Raw genomic sequence first — 20,616 nt, 5'->3', positions numbered from 1 at the left:
ACCTTTTTCTGGTGGTTTCTTGAAAATATATTTGAGTTTGTAATTCCTTTTTTCCAAACACACTTGTGTTATTCATGAGGATATTCAACCATTAAGCCACCAACAAAGCCTTTTGCCCCAGATTTAAAGACTGCCACAGAGCTAGTTCAATCTTCTAGAATAAATCCAGGCTTTCCCATTTAGAAAAAAAAAAAAAAAAACTATTGTCTCTGCCTATTACAGAAACTCTACAAACTTTCCTTGGAAGAGTCTAAAAAGAAAGGCTATGATCTCCGAACAGATGCGATTCCTATCAAAGCTGCAAAGGCTTCTCGAGATATTGCAAGTGATGTAAGTGTGTAGGAAGGCGGTGGTCATGTTGGGGCTTCCAGGAAATCAAAATATAAGGGCTGCATTCTGGAAACACCGATGGGTAAAATGAGAAACAATGGCGTGCCTGCCAACAGTGGCCTCACTATGTTCCATGTGTGCCTCTTAGCCTCGTTCCTGTGTTGTCTCTGGGCTTTCTGAAAGACAGACTGCTAACCCTGTCATGATGCTCATAGATCTTGGCTCCCTGCCTCAGGAGATCTAGGTGAACTTTGAATTCTTTAGAAAGGCGATAACATGTAGAAACCAAAGCCCTTCACCAAGTGTTCTTGGTAAAGGCTTGTGTTGTTCTCGCCTTCTGCCTCTTAGAAATGACTTCCTGACAGGTTGTCTCCCGTGGTGTCATGCAGGGAAGCTCATCATTTGAGTTCATGACAAGTGATCATGATTTGGGCTCAATGACAGCCTGTTTTTTCAACTAATCAGAAATTTTGCAAAGCAGTTGCTAAAACCATTGGCAGCTTGACATCAGTTGTCTTGGGAATATTTATATCCCAGAAATGGTGAACTCTGTGAATTAAGGCTCCCCTCACCCCCAGAAAGCTGGTGTACCAGCAAGCACTGTCAATACATCTCCTACGTGAAACAGTTCTTTCTGTGAATTACTATCTCCCCTCTCTAGAAGCTAGGGTGATTGTAAAATTTCTTCCCAGTTAGGCGAATCTAGAGAGCCTTAAAAGAAGTGGAACTCTACAAATATAAAGTCACTCTAAAATTATGCTGTGTAATTCATAATTGAATCTATTCTCATCAGCAAATGACTGTTCCCCAGGGCAGTATTAAACTGCTTAGACCATTGTGTTTTCTCTTATTTGCTGAATTCTTTCTTATTCTTATAATAACAGTGTGTATAAGTCAGTGTGATACAGCATCGCAAAACCTAGGCTCCAATCCTTAGCTACCTCAACAAGTTCATTCATCTCTCTGGTTTCAGCTCATAATCAACTATGAAATAAATAGGGGCAATAATAAGAACTTTGCTATCTACCTTATCAGGTGTAGTTTTGAGAAATGTCATAGAATGTGTTTTGTGAATACACAGAGAATGTCAAGAATGTGTTTTATGAACTATAGGGTTCTCTACAAGTATCATTTTTAATGAAATACAAAACATTGATATTGGAATGATTTCTAGTCCACGGAATTGCTCTTTATGCACATTTATATTTTCTTCACAGTATAAATACAAGTACAATTATGAAAAGGAGAAGGGAAAAATGGTTGGTTTCCGCAGTCTTGAAGATGATCCCAAATTAGTCCACTCCATGCAAGTAGCGAAGATGCAATCTGATCGAGAGTACAAGAAAAACTATGAGAAGACAAAGACCAGCTACCACACCCCTGCCGACATGCTCAGTGTCACAGCTGCCAAGGATGCCCAAGCCAACATCACCAACACTAACTACAAGCATCTGATCCACAAGTACATCCTCCTTCCCGATGCCATGAACATTGAGCTGACCAGGAACATGAATCATATCCAGAGTGATGTAAGGTTCCCTTCTACCTGGGCCATGGTTGGATTCCTAGATGGGCAGGAAGAGTACAGTCTTCAATGCCACACTTTGGTGTCTAAGTCATTTAGGTAAAGCAGAATTTGCCTCTTCTCTTTATAGAATGAATATAAGCAGGACTACAATGAATGGTACAAAGGGCTTGGCTGGAGTCCAGCCGGTTCCCTCGAAGTGGAGAAGGCCAAGAAAGCCACTGAATACGCCAGCGACCAGAAATACCGCCAGCACCCTAGCAACTTCCAGTTTAAGAAGCTGACTGACTCCATGGACATGGTGCTTGCCAAGCAGAATGCACACACCATGAACAAGGTAGCGAGAAAAGTTGTCCTGACGCATAACTCCCAAGTGAGGAAAGGGAAAGGTTAACCAGCTTTGGTTTCTGTTAGAGAAATTTAACTCGGGTCTACCATTTCCAGGAAGTGGCAAATAGTTCTGGAGCATTTCCAATGCCATTTTCTGATACTCATCTCACATCTCTTTCCCTTGCCCTTCTAGTAAGATTAGAAATTACTTATATTTTTATTAGAGCATTCGAGTTATACATAGTTGGGAAAATCACTTATATTTTAAAATGATTATCTTGAAGTACTTTCAATCCATTCTAGATGATGTAAATTAACTAAAACACTATTTTTTTAAAGATCAAAGTTTGTAAAAGCCAGGTGCAGTGGTGCATCCCTGTAATACCAGTGATTAGGGAGACTGGGGCAGGAGGATTACAGGTTGGAGGCCAGCCTCAGCAACTTAGTGAGGCTTTAAGCAACTTAGCAAGACCCTGTCTCAAAATAAAAAATAAAAAGGGCTGGGGAACGTGGCTCAGTAATAAAGCACCCTTGGTTTCAATCCCTAATATCCCCTCAAAAAGTAAAATCTGAGTTTTTAATATCTTTTCTGAATCATATCTTACTTTAGTTATTATTTACTTGTTCTAAGTAAGCATGTTCAAATCACCTGTATATTTATTTTCTTTGCTGTTTGTCCTAGTTTATTCAGATTTCATGTATCTTTTTCCTCTCTTCCCAGCATTTGTACACAATTGATTGGAATAAAGATAAGACCAAGATCCATGTGATGCCTGACACACCAGATATTTTACAAGCCAAGCAGAATCAAACACTATTTAGTCAGGTAAAAGTACATAAATATTACTATTATGTTTTAACCTTAAGACTTATTAAACCTGTAAATGATGTACCAGTAAATAACTGATGTAAATGCTAAGCCATGGAAGTGAGTGACTCTCAAGCTGTTTGGCTTAGGGAAGTTGCAGAATGTATTAAGTTGCAGAATATACCTTCAGCTACAGCCATATGCTATATGGAGGCAGATACTGTATCTATTTTGTTTATAAGGAAATGTTGAAACAAAACAAAATTGCATCAAAAAGACCTGGTGTGGGCTGGGGGTATAGGTCAGTTGGTAGAGTGCTTGTCCCACATGCACAAAGCCCTGGGTTCAATCCCCGGCACCACGCAAAGAAAAGACCTGGTGAGTGTTTTGGCTTTGGCATTTATGAGTTACTTGATATTGAGCAAATTACCTACCTCTATAAACCTCAGTTTTCTTATTCCTAAAATTAGGAATAAAATCATAAAAGTGCCTATGACATTAGATTTCTTTGAGGACCAAATGAGAAATTCTATAGAAAGCTCTCAGCCTAGTACCTGGTACTATTTTACATGTAGATAGTGTAAAATTAGCTGTCAATAGAAAGTACTGGATAACTGTTATTTTTGTTACTATCCAGTTTTAACACTTACATAGGTTAATTCATTTATTGCAACTTTTAAAAGATATTTCATCTATTACTTTTATCACTTAAGTAATTAAAATTTTGTCATCTCATTTTCTTTTAGTTTTCTCAATATTGATCTTTAGAACAGTGAACCAGACTGTAGTTAACAGCAGGAGGAAAGGTCCCTTATATACCCCATGTGACCATATTGTTGTTCAAATATACCACTAAGGATTCTCAGAGCCAAAATGAAAATCAAGCCAGGTCACATGATACAGCCTCAGTACTTTTTCTATTATAAAACCTATCGGGGTTTTATCAATATCTTTATAGAGATCGAGTAGATGATATTAGAGTCTGATAACTATTCTCTGAAGTAAACTTCTGCTTGATAATCTATTGAGATTTTTAATAAAGAAGAAATAATGCTAATGAATTTCTTTAATTTTCAGAAACTGTATAAGCTTGGATGGGAAGAAGCTTTGAAGAAAGGCTATGATCTTCCAGTAGATGCGATTTCAGTACAGCTGGCCAAAGCTTCAAGGGACATTGCTAGTGATGTAAGTTCTATTTTGATTTGTTTGAGGATATTTTTATCAGAATGACATAATGTTGGCAACTATTTTTGTAGATAGACTTTACTTTTAAAAATGTAATGTTGTTCCCTTCATCTTCTCCTCCCTCTTTGGTTAAACAGACTGCACTTTATCTTTCACTATTCAAATAGGAACAGGGGCTTCTTTGCAGTCAGCCAGAACACCTGTCAGATCATTGCTTTAACATGTTGTGTCTCGAGATACACCAAAGAACTAGATATTTTAGTTTTTCTACTGTGGCCTCAAATTAATTTTCCTGTTTTCTGCTTATATATTTTGGACAAAGGCAAATTGCTAGATATAAATCAGCCTCAACAACACAATGTTGATAGATATTACATGCAGATAGTGTAAAATTAGCTGTCAATTATTTTTATTTAGCCCATCCTTTTACTTACATCATTACAATTAATTAGCTTGGGGCATACAAAAATCCAGAAAGGCTCAGAAATTTAGGCATAAGGATCAGAGAGTTTAACTCTACTTTCTACTGGATATCTGGTTCAAAGTTCAGGGAACAAGGATCTTTGTGTTCCAAAAAATAGCTTCTAATTACTAGAAAGGATAATATATCTGACAAATAAACTAAACATGGTTAAATTTTTGTATGTTACACTTAGATAATCTACCTATAACCATTTAATTTTGCTAATCCCAAAAATTAATGGGAAAAAATTCATAGGATATTGGTGATAGAGAATAAATTACTAAAATTTCATAGAAAAATATGACCTCTTAATGAAAATCTCAAAAACAAAAGAATGATCTGGTTCACTATACAGGTTGAAGTACAGAAGGGAAAGACAGTGCTTAAAGACAGAATCTGACAAATTCTAAGAATTTAAGAGGAAATTCTGCCTAATCAAATTGTGGCACTCCAGAAATGCTAGATAATTAATCTGATAATATATTATCCACACTCTCTAGCTTATCTGTCAATACCTCATTAGAATAGATGTAATGATGAACCTAAAGCGATAATAATGCTTGAATATTCCCCAGAAAGTAAATTCAGTTTTATTTAATATTATATGCTAAAAATAGTTTAGGAATTGAAGAAATAGCATCAATAATTTCTGAACAACCCAACATTTGATAGTACCTAATTTCTTTTCTTTTGAACCCATTAATTAGATAGAACCTTTTTAAATCTTCCTTTAAAATCAGCTAAAGTGAACTTTCCCACCATTGTAGATATTGTATTTCCTTTCAGTTTCAAGTGATTGTTATATCTATAAAATTTCAGAAAATAAGTGCTATTTTAAATATATAATTTAATACATTAAATAACAGAATTTAGAGTTAGAAAATACATAAAGGTTATTTAATCCCATCTCCCCACTCAGCATCAGATCTTTTCTCCAGGTCTAATAGTCTGTGGATATTTACAATTATAAACTTTTGGAATCCTTCAAAGCAGGTCATTTCCTTATTGGATCATCTCCATTTGTCATTATACACTTTCTTATTTTCAATCTTAAATATTTTACCAATCAGTCTCTGTTCTAGAACATCACAAAGTAGCTTATTTTCCCTTCTCTTTGATATCACCTCAAACATTTCAATTTCTTATTTGCTCTCCTTTGGCTTTAGTTTAATAAGTTCTTCAATTTTCTGATCATCCTATTAGTGGTTTATCCTGTGTTTTTTTTTTAATTCTCTTAAAATAGAGTGTCTCAAAATTTAGTGGTGTTCTATTGCTACAAGAGGTCAGGCCAGATTAAATGAGATTCTGATATGCATTTATCTGTGCCCATACAGACTTTATGGCCCTAGTTTTTATAAGCAACTTTGTCAGATTGTCTGTATGAAGCTGCAGTCAATTTAAAGTCCTGAGTAGTTTTACTATGCATAACCATGAAACTGAGTATCGTGAGAAAGCAGAACCTACTTATCTGAGTACTAATATATGTTTAGCACCTAACATCCAGTAGATGTTATTATACTTATTGACATTGTTGTTATTGTCATCCATTGCTAATGTCATTTTTCCCAAAGAATCTAAATGCTGGATTTTAATTTTACTCTCTTTAATTTATATAATTCATTTTTACCCATTTGGCCACCCATGCATGCAAGATGTAGATTCCCAAATAGGACAAGGTGTATGACATAGTGATATGATAAATATCTAAAAATCCTGCTACTGAATAAATCCTGCTACTTTTAAGCCTGGTGACCAAGTCATTTATCTTACTAATATGCATAACCATGAAACTGAGTATTGTGGTTATTCAGATTAGTAAGAATATTTGCCATTCAGCTTATATTTTTTTCTCATGAGATCATCATTCCCCTAATAATCAAACAAGGGCTTGATAAAATGTAATCTGGAAAGTCAGCATATGCCATGACTAGCATATCCAAGGCTATATTTCTACTTCTGGTTGGAATTAATTTCTCAAGGTAAACTTACTTGATACTCAACTACATTCGGTTTCTTTGATAGCCTCCACTTAAATAAAATTTACCTAAGTGAGAAAACATTTCTTACTAAGTTAGCATGGTCATCTCTTTTTTCATTTCAGTTTTTAAAATCAAACATAAAAACAAAGAAATTTTAATGTAATTTGGTTTTTGTGTTAATAAAAGGACTGTTTCCTCTGATTTTAGTTTAAATATAAACAAGGCTACCGGAAACAACTTGGACACCATATTGGATTCCGGAGTTTGCAAGATGACCCAAAGCTTGTGTTATCAATGAATGTAGCCAAAATGCAGAGTGAACGAGAATATAAGAAAGATTTTGAAAAGTGGAAAACCAGGTACACCAGCCCAGTGGACATGCTGGGAGTGGTGCTAGCCAAGAAATGTCAGGCCTTGGTTAGTGATGTAGACTACAAGAACTACTTACATCAGTGGACATGCCTACCTGATCAGAATGACGTCATCCAAGCTAAAAAAGTATATGAACTACAAAGTGAGGTCAGTGTCTATTAAATTTAATAGTTTGTGTATTACTTCATATTTCATATTAGTAGCCACTTAGTCATAAAAAAAGAAACTAGAAAGAGGATTGTCATTGAAAATCTAAAGTGCATCTATATGTAGAGCATAGAATCACTTAAGGCATAGATACAGGAGAGGATGGGGTTTTGATGGCTTGCTTTGTCCTTTGGCAGAATGTATATAAGTCTGACCTTGAGTGGCTGAGAGGCATAGGATGGAGTCCCCTTGGTTCTTTGGAAGCAGAAAAGAATAAGCGGGCTTCAGAAATCATCAGTGAGAAGAAATATCGCCAGCCTCCAGACAAAAACAAGTTTACCAGCATTCCTGATGCCATGGACATAGTTCTGGCAAAAACAAATGCCAAAAATAGGAGTGATGTGAGTAATTCTTTAGAAATTTATTAAATAGATTATACTGGCTGCCATTTGGCAGTTGCTTAGTAACTTTCCCTTAATAAATGAGTAGAAATCTGAGCGTGATGTTGTGCACCTGTAATCCTAGTGACTCACTGGGAAGGCTGAGTTGGGAGATCAGCCTGGGCAACTTAAAAGGACCCTGTCTCAAAAACAAACAAGCAAAACTAAAATAAATAAGTGAATAGATTAGGAGAGAATTGCATCATATAACATAGCAAAAAACGTTTTACATTGGTTTGCTTTGAATTATCAACTACCTTACACTGAATAAGGTAAAAAAGTCTAGTGTCAATTTTAGTCACCTAAACCTTCCTTATTTAGCTAGATGTATTGAGAAATTATTGATTATATTTTTTTCTTTGAAACTTGAGTGCATTAAAAACCTAGGATTTTGTTGTTGTTGGGATAAAGAATAATAATAAGGCAAGAGGTTCTGAATACCTTACAAAGGCACAGTGAAAGTATTATAAAGATTGTTATTTTTCTGCAAAATGATTGATAAAGTTAGTTCTACTAAATCAAGATAAATCAATAATACTATTGCAGAGTATATAATTGTGTATTTCATCTCCAACTTATTTTCTTTTCTAGTACTGACACCATTGCCTGGTAAATAATAGGTGCTCAGGAAGTATTTATTGAATAAAATAAATAAAAGCAGTTTAGAATAATTTTATGCACAGAAAGGAAAGATTAATCAGTACTCAACTAAAAGCCTAATCCTGAACATTTCAGTAGATTGAATTATGTGTACTGAGATTCTGGAACTGGTAAAAAATAAATAAATAAAAATAGAAAGGACTGAAAGGTGTAGCTCAGTGGTAGATTGCCACTGGGTTCAATTCTGAGTGTGGTTAAAAAAAAGAAAGCTTAAATAGATATATAATTAGACACCTGAAATGGTCTAAATACATATACTATATTTAATATCTATATATTTTATGTTTATCATATGCATTATGAGTTTTATGTAACATGTAAACCCATAATCAGCTTATAGTAAGCATCAGTAAGTTTTAGCTCCTCTCTTCATAAGCAACCCATCAGATTTTTTGCAATTTTGTTTCCAAAATTTAAAGTAAATTCTGACTTGTCAACTTCATTATGAATGTCTAAGTATTCATTTCTTCTTCTTCTTTTTTTTTTTATGATGGCAAGAGTATTTTCCTTCTCTTTGAATCCTAGTTTCTTGGGAGAGAGCTCTGACTAATAAGATAAGCAAGAGAAAAACCTGAATCATAAAGTTAATGGACACATCCCCAGCCATGAGCCCTAGGTACAGGGATGCAGAAATACTGACCTGCTAAGGCCTCTGGAATAGAACCCAGACTAGTTAGACTCCTTGCACCTGCTGCCTCTTCTTTTATGTAGGCTGATAAATCTGCCAGCATATTCAATATTAGCATTTTTTTCCTGGGTTCCATGGAATGAAAGTGGCACATGCCATTGAAGCAATGATCTCATTTAGTGATTATTAACCAGAGACAGTTTTGTCCCACAGGAGACATTTGACATCTACAAATACTTTTGTCACAACTTGGGGGTGGCATGCTGCTGTCCTCTAGTGGATAGAAACTAGGTATGCTGCTAAAAATACCACAGTGCATAAGAGAGCCCTCTACAACCAAGAATTGTCCAGCAAATGAAACCAGTAGTAATAAGGTTGAGAAATTGGTGTTCTTGATCAGAAAGGTTGGTGCAGAGCTAGAAAAAATAATGAAAAATGATGAGCTTTGATTTGTCTGGGCCCTGAAGATCTTAATCAGCTTCTTTAGGTTATATGAGCTGTAGTATATATATTCAAAAAGAAAAGTGCCAACCTACTCATCTCACACAAAATATCTCAAAGGGAAATTGACAAATCCAAGGAATCCATGAAATTTTGAAGAATATTATATTGGAATAAACTTAGGCATACATAAAAGTTTAAACCCAGTATAAATTATGTATTTTTTCCACTCACATTTCACAAACGTTAATGTTTTAACACATTTGTATTCTCTTTCCCTCTCTTCTTCCCTCCCTCATTTTCCCTGTCTCCTGAATGTATCTATATGACAAAGTAAATTACTTTATGATGCCTCATCACCCTGAAATACTTCAGTGTGTATCTGCTGAAAATAAGGACATCTTATATAACTTTCATTAGAATGATCAAAATTATGAAATTAATGTTGATAATTATCAGTTTGCAGGATTTGTTCAATTTTGTCACTAATGTCATTTATAGCAAAAGAAAAAAATTTTTTTTCCTGGTCCAGGATCCAATCCAAGATCATGTGCTACGTTTTCTTGCCATATCTTTAGTTTCCATTATTCTGGACTATTTTCTCACTATTTCTACATCTTCCAAGTCCTTGACATTTGTAAAAACTACAGGCCACTTATTTTTTAGGGTCTGCTGGAGTTGTGTTTCCTGGTGTCCTCATGATTAGATTCAGATTCTCTTTTCAGGCTATCTCACATTGTGTCCTGAGTATATCATATTTGGAGGCACATTATATCAATTTGTTCCATTACTGATAATTTAAACTGATCACTCTCAAGTTACCATTTTACCCTTTGTAATTGATAAGTATCTTGTGGAGATATTTTCTAATATTATATAAATAACCTGGTTTAGATAAGAGAGATAACTGAGTTTTTTGTCTGGGTCTTTTTGTTTTCTATTGAGGACAAACTTAAGGATAGCTTTTGAACATCAAATAGATTTTAATAAATTCCCAAATGTAATCCTTTTGGGAATCTGAATCCTCAAAAATAATATTAACATAAATAGTAAGCCTGTTAGAAATACTGAGGTGCTGCAAGAAATCAAACACATTCAAAAGTAGGTAGGCAAGGCATTTAATTCTGTCAGAAGGGCAAGCTACAGAACTTGGCTAGTAAGTGCACCTGGGCAAGTAGTCCACTAACATAATCCTGCCTTTCACCCTATTTGGAGGACTCGGATACAATTTATACAATTGGCTAATTCTAAAATTAGGGTGGGTAAAAGGGAAAGGCTATGGTTAAAATGGCTAATATTGGATCCAATAAAGGCTGAAAATGGACTAGCAGACTTTCTATTTCTCCCAGCCACATAAAAAATGAAACTCCCTAATTTCTAGGCAAACTTTGAATAAGTTATTTTTTGAGAAGGCTCTTGCAATTAAACACTAAGGGAAACTTTACAACCCCCAAAATGGAAAAATTTGTTCCTTTCGATAACATTGGAAAAAGTTCTAATTACTTGGACTGATTTCTTAAGGGCAGAATTATCTGTAACTTTGAAAGTGTGGTCCTTAATATACATTTTGGAAGACAATCGTGTTCCAGATGTTTATATTGTCTACTATTTCATTAGTAATAATGTTTAATGTAAATGTAATATTTAATGATGCTTAATGTAGAAGCCACCTATATCATGTGCTGATCTAATACAACCATTGAAAAATTCTTATTTCTCATTTTAGAGACTTTATAGAGAAGCTTGGGACAAGGACAAGACTCAAATTCACATCATGCCTGATACACCTGACATTATTCTGGCAAAGGCAAACTTAATCAATACAAGTGATGTAAGTTTCCAAATTCAGCATGTATTTTCAGAAAGCTCATTTTAATTGCTTCTGTGTCATTGAAGTTGTTTGGAAGTCTTTTTGAATCCCTGAACCATTTAAATTAACAAACTACATGTGATTCAGATCCCTTATATAAAACTTTCAGATTGAAGCTCAAGATTTTGGTACTCCTGTCACAGGCAGAGTTGGGAAGCTGCTCTCTCTGTGCCTTGCGTTCCACTATTACACATCTCAAAGTAATGTAATGTCCCTATATGGGGCATGTGTTTCTTATAGGCAATTCCTACTGGGTCTTGAGTGCTCACCTAGCATGGTGCCCAACACATAGTAGATGTTCAATGAAAGTTTGAGTGAGTGAGCATATAAAATTCATGCGGGATAATTTCATTTTTATTGTCAACATAATCTCCTGAAATTTATAGATGCAAAAAATGAACTATTTTAAGAACCTATTTTAAGCTCCAGAAGAGTGACTTCAACATTAAATATGTTAGAATAATAATACCATAAGGATTAGTATAGTTCTTAATTATGTCACAAATATGAAGAAACAAATGATTATACGTAAATTATAAAAATTTAATGGTTAAGCTCTTTAAAATTTTTAGCTTTAAAAAATTTTGAAGGATTCTGTATATTACCTACAGATGTTGATCCTTCTTTAGGTGGCCCTATATTATAAACAATCATTCACAATGCATCAGCCACATGAAAGCAGAAGCAGAAGCCACTTACACATAATTTTCCCCCTAGAGGAGAAACATGGACAGGTGTTACTCTTTTCTAAAAATAGCTCCTAGTAAAATACTCCACATTAATTGGAAAACAGGATCTAAGTATCTTTCATTCCATTTTTCTATCAATTTGCTTCTGCAGTCTCATAAGAATTTGGGAAGAGCTGACATTTAATTTTGTTCATCTAGGCAATTAAAAAGCTTTAAAGTTTAAAATAAGATCATTAGCAATCCCCGACCATAATTTCCAATTATATTTGAGTAGTCTAGAGCATAGATACTATTCCATGGACTCTTAAAGTATTCAGCACATTGGATTCATTATGCTGCATATGCAGTTGTTTATAGAGAACAGTTTGCCAAGTGACCTTCTCTCAACAGAAAATCTACCGAATGGGTTATGAGGAGCTGAAGAAAAAAGGCTACGATCTTCCTGTTGATGCCATACCAATCAAAGCAGCCAAAGCATCCCGGGAAATTGCCAGTGAAGTAAGACCTCATCCCCTGTTGATATTGATTGAATTACAATTAATCCCTTCAAAGCAGTCTCAGTGTAATTTTAAATAGAACAAAATCTTCTATGGGATAACAAATTAAAACAGTGAAATAGTCCCAGACATGCAGTGTGAGATGAGGAATAAGATCAAGGATGCATTTATTATGTATGAAACTGTAACTGAATTTAGCCTTTAATCTTTCCTATCAAAAAACAAAATCTGTGGCTTTCCAGGATTAGTACAATATTTAGAATTAAAGTTATTTGTGATTTCCCCCACACACAAAAAAAATGGCAACATAAGTTAATTTTGAAAGAAATGAGATACATTCTTTTTTCCCCTCAGTACAAATACAAAGATGGGTACCGCAAACAGCTGGGCCACCACATTGGAGCCCGGAATATTAAAGATGACCCCAAGATGATGTGGTCCATGCACGTGGCCAAAATCCAGAGTGACAGGGAGTACAAGAAGGACTTTGAGAAGTGGAAGACCAAGTTCAGCAGCCCAGTGGACATGCTGGGGGTGGTGCTGGCCAAGAAGTGCCAGACCTTAGTGAGTGATGTGGACTACAAGAACTACCTGCACCAGTGGACGTGCCTGCCTGACCAGAATGATGTCATCCATGCTCGGCAGGCCTATGACCTCCAGAGCGATGTGAGTCTAAGGTTTCTCTTTGATCAGTTAAATATTGTTTATGTTTTCCTTAGTGTCAAAATTCCCCTAAAGTGATTGGAGTTGAGGGCTGAGGAAATAGCTCAGTTGATAGAGTACTTACCTTGCATGTGCTAGGCCCTAGGTTCAATCCCTAGCAACACACACACACATACACACACACACACACACACACACACACACACATACACACAAATTCACCTAATATAATGGGAGTGGAGGTTTCACAATGAGTTCTACATCCCTGGACTAATGCCCAGTTTTATCCACTCACCAACATCTGGAGGCATCATTATTCCACAAAGAAAGATCAGCAGAGTCATTGCTTTGATGGAAACCTCTAGATTGCTAATCTAGGCAATTAAAGAATTAAGTTGTCCTTTGCATGCTTCTGTTAAGTGTTTTCCAAAATATGCTTCTGATCTGAGCACTTTGATGATTGAAAATTCATTCCAAAATTTTGAAATTTTGTAAGAATTCATTAAAATATCATACATGTATCATATATAGTCATATGTAATGTTACATACTATAAACTCTTTAGGGACATGTGCTTTTGTTTAGTGATTTGACACTTGTAATTTCAGAATTTGTACAAGGCTGATCTTCAGTGGCTAAAAGGCATTGGCTGGATACCTTCTGGTTCTCTAGAGGATGAGAAGAACAAAAGAGCTACTCAAATTTTGAGTGACCATGTTTACCGTCAGCACCCAGATAAATTCAAGTTTTCCAGCCTTATGGACTCCATACCAATGGTTTTGGCAAAAAATAATGCTATTACCATGAACCATGTAAGTCCTTTCTTTGCATGAATGAAGTACTGATTTAAAAAAAAATTGGTGGAAACACTGAAATTTTTTAATATAAAAGAAAATTCATGTTCAATTCTTTTACTTGATATCAAAGTAGTTTTTAAGTAAGTGTGCTTCTTACTGACAGGAAATGTCTCAACCTGTAAGTGTCACAACCAGGTCACAGATCAGAATCTCTTTAGTCTCATTAGGAATCAGACTATTCATTACTAACCTGTATTTTGTTTGTTTTAGCACCTCTATACAGAAGCTTGGAATAAAGATAAAACTACTGTCCACATTATGCCAGATACCCCTGAAGTTTTACTAGCTAAACAAAACAAAGTAAATTACAGTGAGGTAAGCAGTATATTAGTGGTAAATGATATGTTTTCCTTACAATGCACTTTATAAATAAAACTTATGATTATTTATGTCTATTTCAGAAATTATATAAACTTGGCCTAGAAGAAGCCAAGAAGAAAGGCTATGATATGCGGCTTGATGCCATTCCTATTAAGGCAGCCAAGGCCTCCAGAGACATTGCCAGTGATGTAAGTACACCTGAGAAATTCCTCATCTTAGCTTTGGATCCAAGATCACTTTCTCTAGCCTAGATGCATAGTAGAGCAAATAAGCTATGAGGCTAAAACTGTTGCTAATGGTTTGGTTTTTCAGCAGATAGTTTAAAATAATGGTAATCAAATTCTTAGCACCCAGGTTAAATTCTACCTATTCTACCTATGGCTGAGTCCATAGCAACATGCATTTCAAAACATGTCCATTTCCTGCTGAACAAAAGCATTGGGTAATTGACTGTAATTTAGATATCTTTTTGGTTTTTCCATATGATCTTTATATATATAATAAATATATATATATATATTGTATATATACAATCAAATTTATTGTAGGGTTCCTTTAAAACCAAACCTAGGCCCTGCAGAGACTGAGTAAATAGGATACATTACTCAAAGTCCAACCATCCATGCGGACCATGTTTGTCCCTGTACCCAGTGATGGGCTGCAGATATTTGCTTTCTTTTTTTTAAAATTTGTTCTTTTTAGATATACATGATAGTAGAGGGTATTTTGACATATTATACATATATGGAGTAAAATGTGGATTTTCTCACATTTCTAAAACTTTTATCCTTTCATTTCTTTTGTCCATCAGGTAGAAAAATATATTTTTCTTTTATTTCCAAAATGTGGGAAGTAATGATCATAATTTAAAAATGAATAGTCATTTGGGAATAGGAAAGACGGTAGAATGAATTGGACATAACTTTCTTATGCTCATATATGAATACACAACCAGTGTAACTCTACATCATGTACAACCACAAGAATGGGAACCTAAATGTAATGGGTTGCACTCCATGTATGTATAGGTTGCACTCCATGTATGTATATGTCAAAATACACTCTACTCTCATGCACATCTAAATTTAAAAAAAGAATGATCAACAATCAAAGGATGAAGCATAGTAATATAACCCACATAAAGAAAATCAAGTTTAAAAATCAAATTTATAAAGACTACTTAGTGACATAGGAAAATTCTTATATAATAACTGAAAAGAGCAGGCAACAACCCATATAATGTTTGACTCATGCTCTAATTTTATTCTGTTTTATACACATGCACCACAAAAATTTCTCTGAGTAATAGAGTCATGTTTTAATTTCTTTTTGTATATATATTTCATTTGTTTTCTAAATGGTTTTTAAGATGCATATGTTGTATACTTATATATTCAAAGAAAACCATTATTTTTAATTAATATGATAATTTAAGCCTAGTAATGTTTCTTAAAGTCAAAATAAATAACAAACAATCTTTTTCTTCTTCTAGTTCAAGTACAAAGAAGGCTATCGTAAGCAGCTGGGTCACCATATTGGTGCCCGAGCTATACATGATGACCCCAAGATGATGTGGTCCATGCACGTGGCCAAAATCCAGAGTGACAGGGAGTACAAGAAAGACTTTGAGAAGTGGAAGACCAAGTTCAGCAGCCCAGTGGACATGCTGGGGGTGGTGCTGGCCAAGAAGTGCCAGACCTTAGTGAGTGACGTGGACTACAGAAACTACCTGCACCAGTGGACATGCCTGCCTGACCAGAATGATGTCATCCATGCTCGGCAGGCCTATGACCTCCAGAGCGATGTGAGTACTGAGGATCTTGGACATGCAAAGGTGGGAAGTTGGTGAATTAATTCCCCTTGGAGAAGGTAGCAATGGGTGGCACCAAGCTCACCAATCCTAGTCAACAAAGAATACTTGCCTTTCTTCTTAGGAATGTTGTTAATCCCTTAACCCTGCAGACAAAATGTCCTGCAGTCTGAACACTACATGCCTACAAAACTATTTTCAAGTGTACTCTTACTTGATTTTATGTTTTATAGATAAAAATGCATTTCCAATGAAGGGAAAAATACTGATTCACTATTTGTGTCAACAGAATTTGTATAAGTCAGATCTCCAGTGGATGAAAGGCATCGGCTGGGTGCCCATTGGCTCTTTGGATGTGGAAAAATGCAAAAGGGCAACTGAAATTTTGAGTGACAAAATCTATCGTCAGCCTCCAGACAAATTCAAATTTACCAGTGTGACTGATTCTCTGGAACAAGTATTGGCGAAGAATAATGCCATCACCATGAACAAGGTGAGGTTTCAGAATTTTGAGATCCAAGGTGGGGCTGAATGGAAGAAAAAGTAGCATAATTGAGATAAGACATGGAATATTGAGCAAAAAGAGACACCCATCATCCTTCATTATTTCTCCATCTAATCTATCATAAAACTGATGTTATTTATACTTTAATATTTCAGTTATTTCGTAGTTTTGATAAAATGGCATAAATTTATAGAAAATAATCTTTGTATAAAAGATGTTTATTCTTACATTCCTTTTAATTATTAACATACATGTTTCAGGTTCTCAGAAGGTATTTATAAATATCTATTCTGCTGCGAACTGATTACTTGAAGATATTTAAAAAATACATATTGAATATAAAATGCCATGACCTTGTCTCTTTTTTGTCATTGTTTATATACAATAAAATTCCTATTGATCGTACACTAAATTCTTTTTCTGATGGATTAATATATTTTCTTTAATAGCGTTTATACACAGAAGCCTGGGACAAAGACAAGACCCAGATCCACATAATGCCAGACACGCCAGAAATCATGTTGGCAAGAATGAACAAAATCAACTATAGTGAGGTGAGAGCAGATGCTAGTTCTTTGATCTTTGCACCCTATTTCTTACTTCAATCAGTTTATTCCAAGATGATGTAATGCTGCATGGCAAATTTATCAAGAATCTTTCTTCGTGCAAAAAAACAAATCTTAGATTTCTCAATCACCCTCACAGATGTCAATCTTTAAGTAGTAAGAATTGTCATTTAAGGAGAACGAATGATAGCAATTAATGATTTAAGTAGTATCCATAAGATTAAGTAGTCTATTTTGTTTTATTATTTAAATTTTTTAAATTGTAAATGGATACAATACCTTTATTTAATTATTTATTTATTTATTGAATGTAGTATGGAGGACTGAACGCAGTACCTCACACATGCTAGGCAAACACTGTAATACTGAGCTATAGCCCAGCTCCTTGTTTTATTATTTTGAAGTGAAGAAAAAGCAATAGGCCAAATGTGTCTCTTCTCGACAGTAAAGCAAAGCTTTTGTAAATATATTTAAGCTTTTTAATGTGTAAAATTAAAGTCAAGGACTAAAATTACAGTTCCACCAAGTAACATACACTTGTAGAGAGTTGGGAACAGAGACAGAGAGACTATGAAAGAGAATCTGTCAGTGTGTGTGTTAACAAGCCATTTCCTTTTCACTTCTAGACAGCATAAGGCCACATGCCCCCATTTTAGAATCCTTTATGCTAAAGACAGAGAGTCAGCATCTCTTCTGATAAAGGAATTCCCACTCCACAAGTCATTGACCCGCCTTTGCTCAAGGGTTCCCAGGGACAGGGAGCTTATCTCATACATCCATCTGTTCTGGAAAATTCCATTAGAAAGTGCTTCCGATACATGATTTTTAAAAAGTGCTTCTGATATATTGAGTCACAACATTTCTCAAATCCACGCAGTGCTCTGAAGTTAGCAGAACTAATCTGTGCCTACCTCCATAGGTAGTGATAGCCACAGGGGTCCTCCCCCACCAGTCACACCCCAGGTTCTCTTTGTAATCTAAACATCCCAAGTTCCTGGGCATTCCTTACATGAAATCCCTGGCAAAATGAGACTTGAACAAAATACTGTGAAGTCGGAATAACTAAAGTAGAATATGGTTAGCTATAACATTTCCTCTTCTGGACATTTGACCTTCATTTCTGCACCCCGAGCTCCCCAGGGGCACACTGGCTGCTCCATCATTGCTGGTGCACATGAACTTGGGATCAACTCCAAGGCATTTACATGGTCTGAAGCTAAATTTTCTCTACCCAGAATTTATGCATTTGGAAGTTTAAATCTCGGTTCAGAGATTGCTATTTATCTCTGTGTCATTTCTTAGACTGAGGCTATGGGTTTAAGCCTGTGGAGATTTTTGTGACTCTGTGACTATGTAAGCTGATCGATTGTATTTTTTTTTTTAATCCCAGCTTGGAGCCAACAGCAAGTAAAGTATTATTTTTTTGACAGCCCAGATCAATAGAATTTTACTCTTCTTCAGGATATAATTTAGAGAATTTAGATAGAATACCCTCCATCTTAAGTGGCTTTAGGGATGCAGACTGCACTTTTAGTGCTTGTGTAAGTAGCTGTTCACTAAAAAAATAAAAACATCAAATCCTACTCTCAGAAAGGAGTGAATTTTTAGCCAAACTTATAGTGGAGGTCCTTAATTGGTATAGGAAAAGATTCAATGCATGTGCAGAAATTTCAGGAGAAAGAGCTTTGTAACTCTCCATTTAGCATTTCTGAAATTTTCAACTCTGCTTAAAAAAGCTTAGAAAAAATGTAGGATGAGTGATAGTTCAAAAAGGCCAAGGGAGAACATCCTCCATGGGGTGCTTAGCCTGCCTGGTTTCCTTTCTCTGTCTTTTCTCTGTCAGCTTATTTCAATTCTTTTGTGTTTCTATTTCATTTTGGGCAGGAAGTTATAATGCAAATTTAGTTTTTCACTCTTTTTCTGGAAGATTTTTCTTGGTTTCCTATTTTCTGTAGAATTGAGCACCAGATTCTTAGCTTCAGGTGTTCACAGTCCAACTTTGGATTCCTCTCCTGCCACCTCCTCTCTGGGGCCTCTCCCACTTCTTTCACCACCCGGTGCCTTAGTCCACTGTGCATTGATTCATGCCATTCTCTCTTCCCTTGGCTCCATCTTAGTCTGTGGAAACCAGCCCATGATTCAAGGTGCAACTCAAAGATCACCCTGCTGCAGGAACTTCCCTGATGCTTAGTCCAGAGTCAATGACTCCTTTCTGGAGGTCTTTGCTAATAATGTCATTAAATCACCTGTTGTGGTCTGACTTCTCAGCAATTGGTTCTGTAGGTTATTCTGTCTTTTATCACTTGTCCCGAAAGCTTTAAAGTTGAGAGCGATCTCTTCTTCATCTTTGATTTCCAAGTACCCAGCTCAGTCACAGACACAGAGTCAGTATAGAATAGATGCAAATTGGATTAATTGCCATGAACAATAGTTATCCACATTTTGTTACTGTTTGCCTGAGTTAAAGCTTATTTTTTCCAGTATTTTCAAGCTCGATTCACTGCTTAAACTAAGATTTTCAAAACAATATTATATATATATACACTTACAAGTATATATATATATATGTGTGTATAAGCATATACATACACATATATATGTATTCAAAATATTTTAAAATAAAGATGCAGTGATCATCAGAGGTACCATTCTTCAGTCTTAATCTAGTAAAAGAAATTTAGAAGATTCGGTATTCTCAAAAACAACACTGTCATAGACACTATCTGTGCAGAATTTTGTGAATTATCTAAGTTCTATATCAGCTTTTGGATATGAGTATCAACATCTGGTTTTTCCCCCCAATTTCAGAGTCTGTATAAACTCGCCAACGAGGAAGCAAAGAAGAAAGGCTACGACTTACGAAGTGACGCCATCCCCATTGTGGCAGCCAAGGCCTCCAGAGATATCATCAGTGATGTGAGTTGACAATTCCATTCCCAGTGTGTGATCAATCTGATGTGGCATTTTCACTGATCTAAATCTTTAAAAACAAAACAAAACAACAACTTTGCTAAACTTTTGAAAGTGTATCCTGATATATTTGTGTGGGGTTTTTCTGAAACCTACTTTTGAGGGAAATGGAAAATTTGGTATTTGTAAACAAGACCTTGTAGGTAGGTCATGTAGGACATGGTGTCTTCAGCCCACCAAAGACGAGAAAGATCCATGCATGTGTAAACTGCCAGAATGCAGCAGTAGGCTTGGAGACATTTACACAAAAATTATCACTGTGCTTATAGAAAGTATAACTCATAAACTTAAGCTCACTCACTGAGAATCATATCTGGCTTTATGTAACAGTTTAATATTCAGTGTTTTAAAATGCATATGATATTCACAGCTGGGCGAGGTGGCACATGCCTGTAATCCTAGCAGCTCAGGAGGCTGAGACAGGAGGATCGTAAATTCAAAGCCAGCCTCAGCAAAAGCAAGACACTAAGCAACTTAGTGAGACACTGTCTCTAAATAAAATACAAAATAGGGCTGGGGATGTGGCTTGAGTTTAATTCCTGGTACCAAAAACAAAAATT

The 20,616-nt window shown here is 35.5% G+C and overlaps 1 protein-coding gene across 1 annotated transcript in view; it reads left to right on the top strand.

Annotated features, from left to right (window-relative positions):
* Nucleotides 1–20,616, top strand: part of Neb (nebulin) — a 196,281-nt gene that overhangs the window by 57,039 nt on the left and 118,626 nt on the right. Inside the window, exons 44-60 of the mRNA XM_078018472.1 lie at nucleotides 223–330; nucleotides 1,548–1,859; nucleotides 1,986–2,192; nucleotides 2,907–3,011; nucleotides 4,071–4,178; nucleotides 6,828–7,139; nucleotides 7,337–7,540; nucleotides 11,035–11,139; nucleotides 12,258–12,365; nucleotides 12,719–13,030; nucleotides 13,636–13,839; nucleotides 14,095–14,199; nucleotides 14,286–14,393; nucleotides 15,698–16,009; nucleotides 16,305–16,508; nucleotides 16,970–17,074; nucleotides 19,895–20,002. Coding sequence (XP_077874598.1) covers nucleotides 223–330; nucleotides 1,548–1,859; nucleotides 1,986–2,192; nucleotides 2,907–3,011; nucleotides 4,071–4,178; nucleotides 6,828–7,139; nucleotides 7,337–7,540; nucleotides 11,035–11,139; nucleotides 12,258–12,365; nucleotides 12,719–13,030; nucleotides 13,636–13,839; nucleotides 14,095–14,199; nucleotides 14,286–14,393; nucleotides 15,698–16,009; nucleotides 16,305–16,508; nucleotides 16,970–17,074; nucleotides 19,895–20,002 — 3,027 coding nt within the window. The remainder of the gene's footprint in view (nucleotides 1–222; nucleotides 331–1,547; nucleotides 1,860–1,985; nucleotides 2,193–2,906; nucleotides 3,012–4,070; nucleotides 4,179–6,827; nucleotides 7,140–7,336; nucleotides 7,541–11,034; nucleotides 11,140–12,257; nucleotides 12,366–12,718; nucleotides 13,031–13,635; nucleotides 13,840–14,094; nucleotides 14,200–14,285; nucleotides 14,394–15,697; nucleotides 16,010–16,304; nucleotides 16,509–16,969; nucleotides 17,075–19,894; nucleotides 20,003–20,616) is intronic.

Source organism: Ictidomys tridecemlineatus, chromosome 7 (genome assembly GCF_052094955.1).
Source record: "Ictidomys tridecemlineatus isolate mIctTri1 chromosome 7, mIctTri1.hap1, whole genome shotgun sequence".
Taxonomy (NCBI): Eukaryota; Metazoa; Chordata; class Mammalia; order Rodentia; family Sciuridae; genus Ictidomys; species Ictidomys tridecemlineatus.
Note: the sequence above shows the minus strand (reverse complement) of the source record. Positions and strands in the feature narration are given on the sequence as shown.